General features: G+C 32.8%; 1 protein-coding gene across 16 annotated transcripts in view; it reads left to right on the forward strand.

The window, feature by feature from the left end:
* Window positions 1–19,907, forward strand: part of FIP1L1 (factor interacting with PAPOLA and CPSF1) — a 69,384-nt gene that overhangs the window by 14,362 nt on the left and 35,115 nt on the right. For 8 of the 16 annotated variants that reach the window (XM_081303335.1, XM_081303344.1, XM_081303343.1 and 5 more), the window contains 2 exons: window positions 5,292–5,401; window positions 11,913–12,020. In XM_081303335.1, the coding sequence (XP_081159461.1) occupies window positions 5,292–5,401; window positions 11,913–12,020 (218 nt within the window). The remainder of the gene's footprint in view (window positions 1–5,291; window positions 5,402–11,912; window positions 12,021–19,907) is intronic. The other 8 variants (XM_081303348.1, XM_081303350.1, XM_081303338.1 and 5 more) reach the window with 1 other exon arrangement.

Genomic DNA, 19,907 nt, shown 5'->3' on the forward strand with positions numbered 1-19,907 from the left:
TTTTCAAGAGTTTTACACATTATCTGAGAGTCTCTAAGATCTCAACAAAAGGGATAAAGCCATTGATTTTTAAAATTAATACTTAAAAGGAGTCGGTTTATGTGAGAAACTTGAAGGATGATATTACCACTTTAGATATCAACTCTGTCTTCTGGCTTCTCCATGCCATGGTAGGCTCATACCCAGTTCAAAAGTGAATATTATATTTGCATTGAAATTCGGTTGGGTAGTCTTCCTTTCCCTTAATATTTGATTCTTAACATTGGGTGACAGTGTGATAAAGATTTGGAGTGGCTTTTAGACTGGCAAAAATACTTAGGAAACTTATGATCTGCAAATGAACTCTGTCCCTTTTGAGACTGCAGCGCTGTCTACCAAAATACTGCCTTATGCAACGCGTGTGCTATATCTGCAGATGTAGTTGCTCTGCTGGGCACAGTTCTGTATAGAGAATCAAATTTTAAATTTACATCCTACTACTGGTAAGTATTTGGTTTTTGTTCTGTTGCAAATATTTTGAAAGTACTTGATAAGATCTACCATATTTTAAAGGGTCATCAGGTTCTTTTTGGTAATGTTGTCTACTTAGGCATTGAATATTTTGTTATACTTGATTATGAAGATGAGATAGAAAAATTGTCTTAATTACCTTGATTGTTTGCAGTGGTGCTTTTTTCCTTCTAATAGAAATGAGACTCAGCTTCCGGGTACTTTTTCGTTTTCTTTTATGGTAGACTTTTAAAAACAGAAAAAATTCATAGGGGCTGGCTCTTATGGCTCTTACAGATGGAAGCTTGCTGTTATATATTTTATTCCCAAGAAACTTGGTATTATGTTTGCATCCCATTGTTTTTGTAGTAATGCAGCGTCCCCTCCCCCCACGAATACTAATGATTATGCTTATGCTTGTGTTAGTTTTTTTTTTTTTCTGAATAGTTTGTTTTCTTCAAGTTGGTTTTTGATGTTATTATTGACTTCTGACTTGGACTTTTCTCAAATGTTTATTGATTGTTGGCCATTTGCTTGTTTAAGAGTGGGCTGCTAAAAGTCAACTGGAAGTTCTTGTAGGATTAAGTTTTTTTCATGTTAGTATCTTTAGATTGTTTGCTCCTCCCCCCCTCCCCCCGCCTTATTTTTCTGATAATATGACTTTTCAGAGAAGGCATTCCAGTATTGTGCCTAGAGGATATGTGCCTGGCTGATTCAGATCTTCTGGGAGCTGGAGTTGTCAGTTTCTGAGCCTTTTGGGTCCTGCCATGTCTGATCAGGATGTCTTTGCTTTCTCTTTGCAACTCAGGATTCAGCTTTCTGTTCTGCTCAGTTACTATTTTCCTCATCTTTTTTCAAAGTCTTAAATGTCATTGCTGTCCCAAATTTTTTGTTCTTGTGGATTGAAACAAATTGTGATTATTTGTGGCTTTGCCCTTTTCCTTTATTCACCCTAACATTATTTGGTAAATGTTTTCCTAGGTTATTAAAATATTTTTTTAGTTCTAATTAGTTATACATATAACGGTAGGATGCATTTTGATACATCATACATGGAGTATAACTTCTCATTCATCTTATTGTACATGATAAAATTTTTTGATAGTTATAATTTTGCATAATCTACTATTTGAGTATACCACTGTTTTTCTAAGTTTCTTTTTTAAAATATTGTTCATATTAAACTTTTATAAAAATGCTGTAATGGACTAAAGAAACATTCAAAAAATAATTCCCAAACTTTTGGTACTTGGGTAGCATCATTTGGGTGAATATTTAACTTTTCTGGTGTATAGATTTTAAATGAACTACCTCCCCAGCCCTTTGTTTATTTTGAGCCAAGATCTGAGTAAGTTGCTTAGGCTGGTCTTGAACTTGTGATTTTCTGCCTCATACTCTGGAGTCACCCAGCCAAAATTACATTGGTTATAAACTCCATATCTTTTGATGGAATTTGAGGAAGTGATATTTAAACTAAGCCCCAGAGTCAAACATTTATTAGAGTTCTTATTGAACACCAGATACTGGTCTCTAGTTACTTTAGATACAGATTTGTTATATATAGTCCATGTCTTCAGAGATCCTGTAAACTGGCAATAGACAGTAATCATAAACAAAACAAGATACTTTCAGGTAATGATACTAGTAAGAAATTCTATGGGAAAACAAAAATGATTGGGAGTGGTTAGGGAAGGCCACTCTTTTTTTTTTAATTTTATTTTTTTATTGGTTCACAACATTACAAAGCCACTCTTAACGAGCTAATTGAATAAGACAGGAATCCTCCCATATCTGAAGGAACACATTGCAAGACCTTTTGGGTATTATAAGTTTCCATACATACCCATGATAATGTTTAATGTGTTAATTAGGAAGAGCTAAACAATAATAAAATAGAATGATGATAACAATATATTGTAATAAAAATTATGTGAATGGCATCTCTCAAAATATATCTTATATTGTAGATCTTAGTAACTTCAGCATACTTGTTTTTTCTTTGCTTACTGAATCTAGAACATTTACCTTTTCATTTAATGGAAGCACTTTACAGCTTCTCTTTGCATATCCAAATTGCCAGTATCACTACTCTTTGTTCTTGGGGACTATTATTGAGTAAAATAAGGGTTAGGAACACAAGAACTATGATACCACCAAAGTCTTTCCAGTGTTCCAGACAGCTAAATGCTTAATGTACAGGTAGCACAGACAGGATGTACTAGACAAAGGGATTATTCATATCCTATGTGGGATGAAGTTAGAATGTTCAGGATTTTATTATGCTACTGTCATTGCACTGTTTAACTTACAAATTGTTTATTTTGGAATTTTTCATTTAATATTTTTGGTCTGCTTTTGACAAGTGGTAAATGAAAATACAGAAAGTGAAACCAAAGATCAGAGATAGGGAGGCTACTGTTCTTGATTAGAAGGAGAAAGCCATGAGTTCTATAGAGAGAGCATTCCAAACAGAAGGGACATGTAGTATAAAAACCCTGGGAGGCTGGGGTTGTAGCTCAGTGGTAGAGCACTTGTCTAGCATGTGTAAGGCACTGGGTTCCATCCTCAGCACCACATAAAAAATAAATAAAAGTATTGTATTCAGCTACAATTAAAAACATTAAAAAAAAAAAAGCCTGACAAATTAGTAGCTTATATGTTAAAAAGGACAAGAAAAGAAGACCATATGACTGGACATAGTAAAGATCAGTTGGGGAAGAATAGAGGAAAACAATGTCAGAGTAGTAAACAGGGCCCATGCCAAGTAGTCCTTGTAGGCTGCCAAGATATTGATTTTTTTCCCCCCTAGTTGCAATAGGAAACTTGGACAGTTCTGAGCAGTGAAGAGACATTAGTTGATTTAAACTTATATTTTAATAGATTGCTTTGGCTGTGTATGGAGGATGGATTTTAGAGAGGTAAAAGTGGTGAGACAAGTTCATGTAGCAGAATGGCTGAGATTATATTGGTGGCTTTGACTTGGGGGCAAATAGACATGTTGGGCACTATTCAGTATAATTAATAAGTGATCTAACTGTAAAAAAGCAAGATTTTTTTAAGATTCTCTTGGTCCTTGCCTTTGGGAAAGGACAGTGATACTGAATTTAGATGGAAAGAGGACCATAGAATTTAGGGCCTAAGATATACTGTGATGTTATTTAAGTGGAGGGGGCTTTATAATAAATGGTGGGATTTTTGTATATGTTGTAAAGGTTAAGTTGACATATTGTACACTGACATAATACTTAGGTGTTTGTTTTCCTTGAGTAATTTATGATAGAAACGTATGATGATAGAGCCATTTGTTTATATGAGGAAGACTCAGATAGGATCAGATTAGGGAAAATCAATAGTTTTTTGGCCAAGGCATCTTCGAGATGTCAATTAGACAAGTCAGATGTTGCATATAAATTATTTGTGTTCATTAGCACTATAATGTCAAGTCTGAGTATTCCTGACATCCCTAAGCAGAGCAATGCATTTTTTAAAATTGTTTCCATAGCATCTTTTGTCTGTATTTTTCATAGCATTTATATATTGCATATTTTGGGGTCTGTTTTTCCCTGAGGTTTGAGATACATTGTATTTTTCTCTGTCTCAGCTTCTGGTATATAGTATGTGTTTTGTGGTTAATAAATGGTGAATGAATTATGTTCTGTTTTCCAGTCACCAAATCCTATCAGTTTTACTTGTCACATGCCTGTCAGTTCTACTTCAGTTTTTCTGTCTCCATTGCCTTAGTGTTGATCCTTATCTCCTTAGGATCAGTACATTTTAAATAGACGTATTGGGTGCTATTTAATGTAATTAATAAGTGATTTAACTGTAATGGCTTAAAGCAAGATTTTTTTTTTTTCACATAATGACCTTTGGAATCAAATCAATGGTTCAAATATATTAGAGTCAAATATCTGAGATTCTCTTATCTTTGCCTTTGGGAAAGGACAGCCATGCTGAATTTAGATGGAAAGAGGACCATAGAATTTAGGGCCTGCGATATAATGTGATGTTATTTAAATGGTAGGCAACTTTGATTAAATTTAATAATTTGATTATTTTAAGATAGAAATTGAGATAAAAGCAAAAGAGCATAGACACCAGTCTAGAGGAGTATAACTAGACCATATTCAGAGGATCTGATGGAAGCAGAAAGCATGGGCAGACAAATCTTTGACAAATAATAAACTAAATGGATACCTGGTTTGGAAATAAGTATAGAGACTGAAGAAGTATGAAGGAGACAGAAGATTGATGATAAGTTTTTAGATCTACAGAACTGGCAGATGGTGGTACTGACAATGTGATGGGAAAATTGAAGAAATGGTATGGATTAGGGGCAGATTATTTGTATTTATGTTGCAGCAAATCTAAATAGATGGTCAGAATGGCTAAAATGGCCACTAATTGTTTTGAATGAGGATAGTGAACACAGATGGAAAAAATTCTTCAAGGCCTTTCTTGAACTCTGACAAGTGGAGTTATACTGAGTATTTTGAACTCATTTATTGTAGATCAGAAATAATTTGTGAAAGTTCCAAAGAGTTTTAATTTCTTGAGCATCTATGTGACAAAATTAACATTTTAGTAGTTGGAACATTTTGATCCCATAATCCATCTTGATGCCTTTCACTTAAGGCTAATAAAGAAGTTAATTTTAATAAATATTCAGCCATAAAAATTTTTATATGTAACTTCATATAACATTTATACATTTATAAATGTTATAAATTTAACATCTTAAGTATTTTGTGTTTTATATTAAATAAGCTAATTTTCTTGAATGTTTTTGTTTTTGTTTAAAGGTACAGCAGGGCAGAACTGGAAATTCAGAGAAAGAAACAGCACTTCCATCTACAAAAGCCGAGTTTACTTCTCCTCCATCTTTGTTCAAGACTGGACTGCCACCAAGCAGGTTAGTAGAAGAGTTGTAACTCAATTATTGTAAGGCATTGGTGTCTTTTATATTTAATTTGTGCTGCATTAAGTATAAAGTTAGTTTCCCAGTGTTCTACCAACAAAAACTGGAACTTTGTAGTTCAAAATGAATTCTTTGTGAAAATATCTTCTGGATGCTATTGCATCTGGAAGAAGTAAGAGAAAACCTGGGTAAGCAAGAAATGAAGCACAGTATATAGTTATGTGTATATATAAAGATAGTAATCTTAGTAAAGGTGATAAAAATGATCTTGCTCTTGTCTGTGCATGTTATTTTTAAAGATATTTGGCTTCCTACATCTAAGGGTTTTGCTGATCTTAGTAAAAGAGGTGGTAGAAATTTCATTCTAGACGTCTTTCAAATTAAAAGCAATTTTGTCCCCTTTGATTTTAGTGCCAGTACCTAACTTTGTTCCTTTAGTTCACAAAGTACAAGATATAACTTGCAAACATGGAAAATGTCCTTTTTACTAAATTGTGACAAATGTTTATCTGTTTCTCCATTACAAGGATAAGGGCAAAGGATAGGCTAAGGCTTGAGAAGTTTGATGATGCTGGCAGTTTAATCTTAGGTTAGATAAACGTGTCTGAAATCTGGGCCTGGAACCCAGCAATTTCTAGTTCTCAGCCAAGTTACTTACTATTTGTGTTACTTGTTTAAATTTATTTTGTACAGTTTTCTGTTTTTAATTGTATAATTTTTTATTGTCAAAAATTATTATACTTAATAATATACTAATGCAGGAAGAAACCTTATGGGAGTATATAGTTTAACCCTTAGGTACAGATTTTTGATTTTAGCCAAAATTACATATCAGAAAGTGATCCAAAATTTTTATGGATTGTCATTGACACATTCAAATGTGATTATTTAAACTAAATGCAATCTCATAGATTGATAAGAACTTATGATAGCTAAAGGATGTTGGTTTTTGTAATTCATAGTATTCCTTTAGATCTTCTTCTTTTTTTTTTTTAAGGGAATCAATTTTCATTCATTGAGTTGCTGATGTTTTGTAGTATAGTGTTATGAGCTTGGAATATGGAGTTATACTTTAAGGGTTCAAATTCTGTCTCTGAAACTTAATAGTTGTATGTCTCTGGGCAAACTCCCACATCGTTTTAGGCTTGGATTTACTAATCTATAAAATACTATAATAACACTTCCTTCATTACATAGCTGTATATGTTAAATGCATTCATTTATGTAGAGTATTTCAGAACAGAGTGTGGTACATAGAAAATATGCTGTTGATGTTTGCTGTTATAATTAAACTATTTAAAAATAATTAGCAGGTTTTCTGTACATTGCTTTTGTTTATTGTTTAAATTTAGGTCAGATTATATAAGACCTTATCCCATTATAAGAGATTTGGCTTTTCCTGTCACTGAAATAAATGGGAAGCCATTGTCAGATTTTGAATGGAACAATTAGATAATCTTATTTAGGTGTTAATTCTCTGTTGAGCTGCTTTACTATGAACATCCTATAGAGTAATTAAGGGAGGAAATGGTCCAGTTGGGAAGTTAACAGCAGTTATTAAAATGAGAGAGTTGTGATTTGGACTTTCATGATAGTGGGGAGAAATAGTCAAATACTGGCTATATTTCAAAAACTACACTAGTAGCCTATTTTGATGGATTATGTATAGATTTTAGAGAAAAATAAATCAAGCATGAATACAAGGTTTTTGCCCTACTCAAGTGGAATAATGGAGTCCTTTTTATGGAAACAGAAAAGATTACTGGAGGAGTGACTTCAGAAGGGGAAGACTAAAAGTTCAGTTTAGGGCATAATAAAACTGAGATGCTCTTTCAGCATACAAATAAAAATGTGAGTGGGAAATCGGATATGTGGGTTTGGAGTACAGGGGAGGAGTATTGGCTAGAGATATCAACTTGAGATGAACACTGTTCAGTAGTAAATGAAGCTATGAAATGGAATTTGAGCATAAAAGAAGTATCAATAGAGAGTAAGAGAACAGAACTTTGAGGTATTCCTGTGTGGATTAGAAAAATAAAGGAACTCAGTGAGAAGGGACAAATAAGGAAGAATGACTATTGAAGAAAACCCAAAGAAAAGGGTGTGTTTTAAAAAGAAATGATCAACTACCAAAAATTAAGAAAAGGAAAATTGAGAATAACTATTAGATTTTTATATGTGAAGGTCATTGGTGATCCTGACTGGGATCACTTTCAGCCATTCATGGTAAAGTTAAAAGACTAGAATGGACTTAAGAGAAAATGGGAGTAGAGGAGTTAGAAAAAAAATCTTAAAAAATTTTCAAGACTTCTAATTTTTTCAGTGGGGGCCAGTGCCAAGAAATGGAACAGTATTTGAAGGGAAATGTGGCATCAGGAGGTGTTTCATGGTGAAAGTCATTAGAGCATTTTGTATACTTAGGGGTTGAGTTACTAGAGGAGAAATTGATCAAGCAACAAGTGAGAAGGGGTCAGTTGTTGTAACACAGTCCAGAAGGCATGGACTATAACATGCTGAAGTTATCCTTAAGTAGGAGCATGGACAACAGACAATTTACTCAAAACAGGAGAGAAAGTAGGATACAGGGCCCCATTGCATGTAAGTAGGTGGATAATGGAAATGGGAAAAGTTATTTCTCTCATCTTTTTCAAGTATGTGTTGAGGAATAGCTAGGCTGCTAGGTATTGAACTCGCAGGTAGTCTGTCACTGAGCCACATCCCTAACCCTATTTTATATTTTATTTAGAGACAGGGTCTCACTGAGTTGCTTAGTGCCTCTCTTGCCAAGGCTGGCTTTGAACTCATGATCCTCCTGCCTCAGCCTCCCAAGCCATTGGGATTACAGGCATGCTCCACTGTGCCCAGCGAAGCTAGAGTTTTCTCACAAGAGTGTAGGTTGTACCAGGTAAACATGTACTGAGCAGGTACTCAAGGGGTTGATAATAATGATGGACCATGGATCTAAGTAGAGATGGAGACAGTAAGGAGAGATGGGAGAACACAGATGGGCAAGGAACAAATAAAAAGTAGGTAAAGAAAGAATGGAAAAATTAGCAGGCCCATCATGACTAAAGAAAAAGTGAATAATTTATCTTTGCAACCTGTAGAAACTAAAATTACCTTGCATATCAATGCTGTCACTTTTGTGTATAAAGGACACTATTTACTAGAAAAATTGCTTTCTGGATTTATCTTCAGTTGACCAAAAGGATATTTTCTAGTCAATGTGAAATATTTTTTTAAAAAATTAATATAATTTTTATTCATATTTGTGGAGATTGGATAAAATCTTTGAAAATAAGATTTTATTGACTTTAGAGAGAAGAGGATAATGTCATTTATTAAAACATAGTAGAGGCTACAAAATAGGCATTTGAGTAATTAGCTGCACTGTTGATGTAATTTCTATATTTCCATTGCTAAAATCTTAGATTGCCTTACAAACTTTTAGATGTTGATATGCTTGCATAGAACCTTATTAAAGAAAATTTTTGGTACCTTATCTGAAGAAGTACTGGGTTTCTAGTTTCTTATCCTGCCCAGCAAATTGTTACACTTTAGTGAAAGGTTAATATTTAATATATTAGAAATTCTTCTTGATCTTCAAAAGGTTTTGTATTATTTACCTCTTTTGAAGTACATACATACAGAAAAGTGACATTAACAATTTACAGCTTAGTAAGTTTTCACAAACTGAACATACTCATGAAAATCATTACGTAGATCAATAGAATGTTACCATTCTCCGGAAAGTCCCTGTTTTACCTTCTTCATTTTTATTTTCTTAATATTTTTTGACAAAAGTTCAAAATTCCAAGGAGTTGGAAGAAAAACACAAAAAACTTCCATATACACAGATTCACCAGTACTAACATGTTGTCATATTTGCTTTAATTTCTCAGAAGCATTTTTCTTCTGGACCTTTTGCATGTTAATTGTGAGCTTTACTTCGCTCTATCCCTAAATATTTCTGCATGTTTTCCTTAAGAGTAAGGACATTCTGTTACATAATCATAGGGCACAGTTATCAAAGTGAGAAAATTTTAATAATAATTTTATCTATATAGGTTATAAATTTTACCAATAAGCCCTTTATTGCAGTTCTTTCCTTTCCTCCTGGAGTTAGAATTCAGTCTGGGATCATTCATTATATTTAATTCTTTTTCTCTTTATTCTTTTCAAATCTGGAAAAGCTGTTCAGCCTTTCATTATTTATATTGTGGTATTGAATTTTAGAAGAGTACAATTCAGTTGTTTCACAGATGATCCTTCAATCTGGGTTTGTCTCATGTCTCCTCATTATTAGATTTAGGTTTTGCTTTTGGCACAGAAGTAATATGTTAGTGATGTTGTGTCATTTCCAGTGCATTTCTTGGGGATACATATCACTTTGACCCATTATTTTACTAGTGATGATAACCTTGTGGGTGGCACCCTTCAGATTGCAGCACTGCACAGTTGCTGTTTCCCCCCTTTGTATTTAATAATTTTGTGGGGAAACTGGGTGTAAATACCTCATTCCTTTACAAACTTCCCAAGAATTTTAGCATCCATGGATGGTTTTCATTTTAATCAGTTACTACTGTATTGGCTCAAATAGTGATTACAAATGATTATCTAACTATTTCTCTTCATATTTATTAGTTGGCATTCTATTTTTAAAATGAAGTTTCCCATCTACCTCACTTACTATCTCTTCGATTTATTAATTCTTTTTTTATGTGTAAGGGAGCATGTATGTATGGCTTATAAATAAGGCTTTTTTGTATATGTAGTGTATAAAGTGTATGTATGATTCATATGTACTCTAATTCATTTTGATGCTCAAATTGTACCGGTTTAGGTCAGTGGGAGCTCTCTTTAAATAGGCTTCTGTAACTTTTTAATGTGTCACCATCTTTTTTTTTTTTTTTAATTCTTTATTATTTGTCATTACTAAGACGTTCCAGGCTTACCTTGTACTTTCCCTGCTTTTTCCCAAGAAGCAGTCATTTATTGAAGGCACTCTCTACCTCTTAGTGGGAAATGGTAATTAAAAACAAAGACCAGAGTGCTGGCTATGCTTATTGTACTGAAGAACCATTATTTCCAGGCCTTTTCAGTACTCAGGAAAAAATAATTTCAATATGAAATTGTCCGTATGCATGTTCTTTTTACAAAATTTTAATCTTGAAATTATATTTCTTTTGCATTTAGTTCAACACCAGAGTTCCTAATTCTCTTCTCTTCACCTATTCCGTATTACATCTCCCTTTTCTCACAGAGAGAACTTAGATCTCAGCAGCTTTATAAATATTCATTTGATTGATGTTCAAGTACACCTAAAATAGATTCATAACTTCTCTACACTTACATTACAGAAAGCAAACCCAATAGGTAGAGTTCAAGATTCGGTTGCATTTCTTTTTTTTTTTTTAGACTGAAGGTGAATAGTCAAAAGTATTGCGTTCAAAAATTTCCTTCAGTGGTTATGTTGTTTAAAATATAATTTGTTTCATTATATATGTTTTCACTTTAAAAAAATTTTTTTTTAGTTGTTGATAGACCTTTCTGTATTTATTTTTATATGTGGTGCTGGGAATTGAACCCAGTGCCTCACATATGCCAGGCAAGTGTGCTACTGCTGAGCTATAGCCCCAGCCCCTAGGTTTTCACTTTTAGCATTTCTTTTTTTTTGCATGGTTACTGATAATTTTATTTTTTGCTTATGTTAAATATTAAAAATAGCTTCAAAGACAAGAATATCCAAAGGTATATAAAGACTTTGTCATTCTTGTTTTATTATTGTGAGATTTCATTTCATTTTGTTTCTGGTTTGTTCTTGTGTCTCTTTTTACATAAGTAAGCATATATATTTTGCTAGTTTCTTTGCATGAGCATTTTATTAGACTCTTAAAGGGCTGGCAAGAGTGTAAATAGCTGAACTTTTATAGAGTATGTCACTGGGGGATAAAATTAACTTTGCAGTTTTACTGTGAAAGAGTCGTTACTTTGAAATGGAATTTTAATAAAATATATGTATTTAGTATATCGGTTCTGAATACATATATTAGTGTATTATTCTTAACTGGTTGCACTAACAATACCTATATCTGTTATTGAAAAATGTAGGGAAGGAAATACCAAAATTTGCATAAGATTTTGTGAAACTATAGAAATTAATGTTATTCATTCATAGTCAAGGAAATTTATTTTTTGATAATTTATTTTAACCTGAAACAAACACTTGGTACTTTTCTTATTTCTACATTTTGACATCATGCTATGTTGAATATTTCTAAAAATATTCTTGAGTTTATAATATATTGGTAATACTAGTATTTAAATGTCCCTAGTAGTCTTAGTTCCACAGCAGGTATTTTATATGACTTGAAAAGGATGATACTATAGGAACATGTTAAAGAACTTTAGCAAAATCATGTAAAGGAAAAAAAGAAAGAAACAGTACAAGGGGGGTCAGAGACAACAATATGTAAGAAAAAACATAGAAAATTTATCTCACCAGAAACAGCACCTCTTCTCAGTCTCAGACAAGTACTGCCTCCAGAAAAGCCAATTCAAGCGTTGGGAAGTGGCAGGATCGATATGGGAGGGCCGAATCACCTGATCTAAGGTAAGGCTATTTTTAAACATTGGATACTCCCTGATGTTTAGATCACCGGTGTTGTTTTGTCTCATTAGTAAGATAAGAAATTTTGATTAGTCTACCATATTTTTACCCCCCATATTATGCTTTTTTAGAGTATAGTTAAGGGTTTTTTAGTTACCTTATTAATGAAGACCTAGCATGTATCTTGCCACTCATCCTTCTGGCTTTTTATAATACATAATAAATTGTATTAAACCACACTTAAGGGTGGTCAGTAAATATTTTACTCTCTTCTTTTTCATATAATATCCTGTTAAAATATTCCCAGGTGCTTTTTACCACCTATGGAGTAAAATATAACCTTTGAGACAGTATTTAGAGCCTGTAAAATTTAACTCCACTTAAAAATCTTTTCAATTTTTACACCCAACAATAGTGCATAAACCTCTTATTCCATTAAGTGGGTCTACTGTCTGTCCTGGTATGTACTATTTTCCTTATTGTTATGCTTTGATGACTTACCTCCATAGAATTTTGGTTTGTTTTCTAAATTTTATATTTACAAAACATACAATCTTAGAAATTATCATTTCTCTGAGCCTGTGAAATAGAAGTATAACTTTATTCCTAAGGGATATAATGAGAAGCAACTGTGTTAGTATGTGAAAATGCGTGACCAATATTAACCAGCCTGAGAGATATTATGCTTCAATGCCTGAAATGGGATAAAGACCAAGATAGCTTCCAAATATAACCATAGAAGTTTTAAATAACTGTGGTATTATAAGGGTATTTGTAATTTTTTGACTTTCTTTCTATACAACTTATTTTTTAAAGTAATTTTTGTATCTTATGATGATGGCTTTGAATTAGAGTTTCATAACACCTTAAAATAAGCAAAGGGAAGAAACAATTTGACTTCTTAGATTTCTTTTTCTATGGAGTCTTAATTATATATTTCCCATGAGTTGTACGAATTTCTAGTCAATTTACTTTAATAGAATTTCCTGTTCGGAGAGAATAAGCTTAGACATTGTCAAAAGTAGGTATTCCTCTCAGTAAAAAATAATTTGACTCTATAAAGAATATTAAAACTACAGTTTAGTAACTAATACAGATAAAAATGTGTTATTTGTGTTTTCAGTGTAGTGTTAACCTGTGTTGCTTTAGCAGGTTAAAGAATGAAAATTTATATATCTTATTTTAACAGTACTTTTTTTCATATGTATTATATACTAGATATGAAAAATGTCCAGAGCTGTTTTAAGGAAAGGAAACTTTAACAAATGTGGACGTGAACTTTTTCACACTTGTCATCTCTATGGAATCCAAAGTGCTAAATACTCACTAATATAATTTCTCTGTTACTAACTTTATTTAGTGCATGGAGAAATACTTGGAATTGTCTTTAAAGTGATCAGTAACATCAATAGCCCATTAAATTAGACAATAAGAATTTTAATTATAAAATTATTATGCTATTGATAATGAGCCATCTTTGTATATAAAGAATAAAATTTTCTTAACAATTGTCTCATGGCTAAGTATTGGATTTGGATCTTAGATGTAGTTTTGTCAGTAACTCCTGTGTGAATTAAGTAGAGTTTCTAAAGTCTCTGTTTCTTCATTACCACTGTGTAAAATATTGGGGCTAGACTATGTAATCTGGAAAGCTTCTTCCTTTGGTCCTGAAATTTTTTTATTTTCTGGTTACTTCCTGGTTTATGATGAAATAGAAGATCTTGGGAATTAGGGAATTTGCCCCAATTCACAGCAAACCCTGGGTTAGAATCCCTTCACTGTAGGCAAGTTATCCTTTGTAGGCAAAGTGTCATAGAAATACATTAAATCCATTATTTTTTAATTTTAAAGTTTATATTTTTTTGTACTGTTTGAACATCTGAAATTTCTTTTATATCAGTCATTTACTTAGAATTTTAAAAATTTTATTTCATTTTTTATATAATATTTTATTTCTTGAAACAACATGGCTGGTTTATGGGAGAATATTGGGTTTTCCTACCTGAAAATGATGCATCTCGGTGCTTACTCTATGTAAACTTCCTCCACACTCCCTTCTCCCCCTTTAAAAAAAAAACCAAAACTTTGGAAACAAAAAAAAACACCTCTCCATTCTGACTTTGTGATTATCTTGGGAAATATATGTAATAGGAAAGTGAATACTGTATTTTCAGTGCATTTTTTTGTATTTTTGAAAATTCCAAAATCCCTAGGTAAGAGCTCTTTTTAAGCATTGTATAAGTGTGTGCATGTGTATGTAGAGTGTGTACACTGTATGAGTATACACACACACTTAATGTTAAAATAGAAAGCTAGATTTCAGCTTTTGTTTTTTCTGTTTTATGTGTGTATGTGTTGTGTTTTTTTGGCGGGGGAATGCCAGGGAATTGAACCCAGGGGTGCTTAACCCCTGAGCCACAGCTCAGCCCCCCCCCCCCTTTTATTTTATATTTTCTAGCTGTAGTTGGACACTTGCCTTTATTTAATTTATTTTTATGTGGTGCTGAGGATTGAACCCAGGGCCTCACATGTGCTAAGCAAGTGTTGTACCACAGAGCTCTGTTCCTAGACCCCCTTTTTATTTTTTATTTTGAAACCAGGTCTTCCTAAGTTGCCATATTGCTGCAGGTGGCCTTGAACCTGACATCCTCCTGCCTTAGCCTCCAAAGTTACTGGGATTACAGGAGTGCACCACTATCCCCAGCTCAGCTCTTATATTTAATGTAATTGAGAAATGTGGACTTTGAGGCATTGCTTAAATCGGAAGGTTGAAATTCTTTTAATAAGCTACTATATTTGAAGCCTTGGACTTCTTACCTCACACTAATAACTCTTAATTTGCATAACAATGTTTTTCAAACATTTTAAATAGTATTCTTTTTTTTTTAATTTTTTTTATTTTATTGTTGGTTGTTCAAAACATTACATAGTTCTTAATATACCATATTTCACAGATTGATTCAAGTGGGTTATGAACTCCCATTTTTACCCCGTATACAGATTGCTGTGTCACATCAGTTACATTTCCATTGATTTACAAATTGCCTTTCTAGTGACTGATGTATTCTGCTGTCTATCCCATTCTCCACTATCCCCCCTCCCCTCCCCTCCCTTAAATAGTATTCTTTAAGCTAATTTGGTATCTATAACAATGGCATTTTATTAAATTTGCTTCATAAATTCAAATTTGTAACACTTAGAAAACCAATTAGAAGATTGGAGCACTTTTAGTAAACAGAAGATTAAAATTCATATATTACTCATTCATTGATTGTTGGCTGTAACCTATCCTAATATCCAGTTTATTTCTTGTTTCCATTTTATAGTATCAAATTCTTTTAGATAATGAATTTCAAATTCTGGGTTTTTTTAAAATGCTTATGTTCCTGTATCAGAATACTTTTTACCTGATTGAGATTCTTCAATGAGGATTGGTAAAATTGCTTTTCAGTGTTGAATCACTAATGTATTAAAACCTGCTTATACCTTGTATAATAAACAAGCACAAAACTTGTAATAAAACTGGATGTTTAATGCAGATTATGTCTAAAAAAATCACTTCTTCATCTGTTCTTAAATACCTATTTTATGTGTCAATGAGACAGACCTTAGTGTATTTGAGCACTCTGCGTGCTTCTATAATTTATAGTTTATGAGATTTTATGTGATTGGATGTATGAAGGCCTTTGTTATTTTATAAAAAGTTTCCTGGAGAGCTGTGATTTTTCCTTGTCAGTGATAAATTTAAAGGTGTGAATTTAAGCATAAATATTGCAGGTAAAACTTTATTGCAAACTCTGTACAAAAATGAATAAACTTGATTGCATTAATGAACACTTTTATGCCCTCCAGTGAGTAATTTTGAACATATTTCATCTTTAAGCATTCAAGGCCTTTTGTTTTGTTGTAAATAAAGCTTAAAAAGTAACTTAATATTTCACTAATTCAGGTCCCAGAAAATTAGCGTGGAAATTATTGCTTTTTGGAAGAAGGGGAAGGGCATACTGAGTTGGGAAAGGCATACTGTAGAGGGGTATATGGAACCTGAAACATGGTACTGCAATTTTAGTATGCAAAAGAGCCTTTTGGCTCATCATAAAAATGAAGTTAATTGAATTTATGCCTCATTTGCAATGTTTTTCTTTATGGCTGAGTAATACTCTATTGTGTATATATACCATGTTTTCTTGTTCGTTCCTCTGTCAAAGGTAACATAGGTTGGTTCCATTACTTGGCTATTGTGAATTGTGCTGTTGTAAACATGGACGTGATTGTATCCCTGTAGTATGCCGATTTTAGATCTTTTGGATATATACTGAGGAGTGGGTACTGTGGATAGAACCTGGGACCTACTATCACTGAGCTACATTCCCATCCCTTTTTAGTTTTTATTTTGAGACAGGGTCCACTTAGTTCCCTGGCTGGTAAGGAATTTTTGATCCTGCTGCCTCAGCCTCCTAGGTTGCTAAGATTCTAGGCATTTGATACCACACCTGTAGATCACAGGTTTTATCCATATCTTTTAAAATTGGTGCTAAGAGGAAATAAATCACACCTCCTTGAAGATGTTTTAAATTCTGTGATTTGTATTTTGGATGTATGTTATTTTTCTAGTTAGGATTTTTGTTTAATAAATCCATCTGAACACTAGAAAATATTAAATTATTAAAAAAAGTATGTAATGAGTTTCACCTTATGTTAATTAATAGGCCTTGATAGTATGACTCTATTGAGCAGTAAAGCATTAAATATTAATTTTCAACAACTAAATTTTTTCAAGAGGAAAATCAAATGTCTGTTGGTCTCTTCTTTGAACATGTTCTTTATGTTGTAGTCTGTAGTCTTCACTTTGTTTGTTGGAATTACTTGGGAGATCTTATAAAAGTATTGATACTTAGACCTTAAAAAAAATATTGATACTTGTTTTAAATAGTGTGATGTGCACTCTGGGCATCATGGTTCTTTCTTTTTTTTTTTTTCTTCTCCATATTTTATTGGTGCATTATAGTTGTACATAATGATGAGCTTTGCTGTTACATATGTGTACATACACACAATATAACAATATAATTTGGCCAGTATCACCCCCAGCACTCCCCTTGCGTCAATACTTCCTACCCTTTAATTCCTTTCATCCTCAAATCTCCCTTTGTTTTCCATGAGATCTGCTCCCAGTTTTCTTTTCCTTTTCTTCCCCAGCTTATGTATATCGGAGAAAACATAAGACCCTTGACCTCTGGGTTTGACTTAACTTCGCTTAGCATAGTCGTCTCTAGTTCCATCCATTTTCCTACAGATGACATAATTTCATTTTTCTTATGGCTAATAAAATACGCACCATATTTTCTTTATTCATTCATCAGTTGATACACACCTAGTCTGGTTCCATAGTGTTGCTATTGTGAATTGTGTTGCTATAAACATGGGTATGCATGTATCACTATAGTATGATGACTTTAATTCTTTAGGATAAATACTGAGGAGTGGTATAGTTGGGACTTAATTATGGTGGCCCCATGCCTAGTCTCTTGAGAAACCTCCATACTGATTTCCATAGTGGTAGTACTAATTTACAGTGCCACCAACAGTGTAAAAAGTGTTCCTTTTTCTCCACATCCTTTCAGCATTTATTATTATTTCTATTCTTGATGACTACCATTCTGATTGGTGTGAGATGAAATCTCAGGGTAGTATTAATTTGCATTTTCCTAATTGCTAATGATGTTAAATTTTTTTCCATATATTTGTTGGCCATTTGTATTTCTTCATTTGAGAAGTGTCTTTTTAATTCATTTTGGGCATAAGGATTCTTAAAAGCTCCCCAGATGAATGATTCTGATGTACAGGCAAATTGAGAATCATTTTAATGTGAAGACTTAATTCTGGCTGGGCATAAAAATTAAGATCAAATGCTGGCTGGGCATTTTGGATTTTGAAGTAAAATGATAGATTTAGCTATAATGAACTGACATTTGCATGGCATTTTATAGCCTCATTGAGTTCTTTATGGGCTTTTCATTTAATTTATATTCTCTGCCTCTTTGGAAAGTCTTTTGGTTGGTAACCATTATCAGGTGAATTATGCTGCTGTAAGCAGGATGCTAAATAATATATTTGCCCAAAAGAAATCCTATACATAAAAATATTTTCCCCAATTCAGGCTTTTCCCTCCATTTAAAATGTCCTTGCTTCTCAATGTCTAAATCCATCCTATTTGTCTTTCAAGGTTCATTTCTTTCCTACAATAGCTTAAAAAGATGTTACACTGATTTTTGTGCAGAACTGTACAGCCGTATCTTTAAATACATGATCTGATTTAGACATCATGCCAATTGCATCTGTCTTGGGAATATGAAAATACCACATTCTAGTTTTTCCCCTAGAGAATAGACCTCTGTACTGTCTGCCACTCAGTTCCTCTATTATGAGAAAAATAGATTTCCATAAGAATATGTGATTCATCCTTTTCTTTTAAAATAGCGATTCTGTAATAACCTTTTTGAAATTTTGCTGCAAACTATGGTCTCTTTGAAATTTACATATATACACATGCATTTATTTAGGTTCAGGGCCTCTTGATTCTTTTTAGAGAACCATGTGTACTAGTTAGGAACATTTGCTATCAAAAACATACTAAGTCCTTAGATAAGCCTGACCATTCAGAGGAACAAATACTCAGACCACATTGTTTTGCTTGCTTTTATTTTAATTGCTTCTTATTGTTATGCTTTGTATAGATAGCATCGAGGAACATTTTGAGAAATAGCTCTGAGATTTACTTTTGTTTTGTTGTAATGTTGGAAACTTCGGAGCTTTTCAGAGAATGGAGTTACAATCCATTAGTAGGTTATGAAATCAATTTGGTGGTTCTTCCAATATATTGTTTATTTTGCTTTTTTCCTCTTATATATAAATATTAACATTAAATTAGAGTTGATTTTAATTTTCTTTATGGTAAGCATTATCTCGTGAAACTTTCTTTAGGTTTTATGTACTATCATTATGTTCTGAATTGCCATGCAAAATGTATTTCTCACTATGTTTTTAAAAACTCTTCAACTCTCATACTTTCTCTTAAGTGGACTCAAAGACCAAAGTTTTTCTCCTTATTATCATCTACATGGGAATAATAATATTTATTATGAGGAATAAACATATGTAAAACCCTTATAGAACAGTGTTTGTCTAACAGTAAGTGCTTAATAAATACTGCTATTACCAGCAAAAGCAAACTTCAGAGGAAATGATTTTTTATCTTATGTGCATTAAAGATTTTTTATATCAATGATGTTCTTTGCTTTGATTGCTAAAAATAAGTAGCTCAGAAATCAAATTATGGCAAAAGATTAGCAATTAACATTTTTACTGTCTTTGCTTGGCCCCAAGTTTTCTATTAAAAGTTTTTGTTGCATCTCTGCAAGCAGCCCTTAAACTTTTTCTGAGACATCAGAATCATCAAAATATGGTATTTTAATTTAATTCCATTATAATTTTAGAGATATTTTCATATTCATCTGTTCCGTGAAGCAAGGTAGAAACTCTTGTGAACTTTCATTACCTGTTTAAACCGTAGACTTGACTTTTATATCCAATGTAGTTAGTTTCTGTCTTAAGATTTTACTAGATGGTTGAGTTCAATTTAGAGAAGAGAATTTGGGGCTGGGGATGTGGCTCAAGCGGTAGCGCGCTCGCCTGGCATGCGTGCGGCCCGGGTTCGATCCTCAGCACCACATACCAACAAAGATGTTGTGTCCACGGAGAACTAAAAAATAAATATTAAAAATTCTCTCTCTCTCTCTCTCCTCTCTCTATCTTTAAAAAAAAAAAATAGAGAAGAGAATTGTTATAGTGGCATTAGCTATCTAGCTTATTGAACAAGTTTGCAGACTC

The sequence above is a fragment of the Spermophilus citellus genome (assembly GCF_964194105.1).
Source record: "Spermophilus citellus genome assembly, chromosome: 8".
NCBI classification, from domain to species: domain Eukaryota; kingdom Metazoa; phylum Chordata; class Mammalia; order Rodentia; family Sciuridae; genus Spermophilus; species Spermophilus citellus.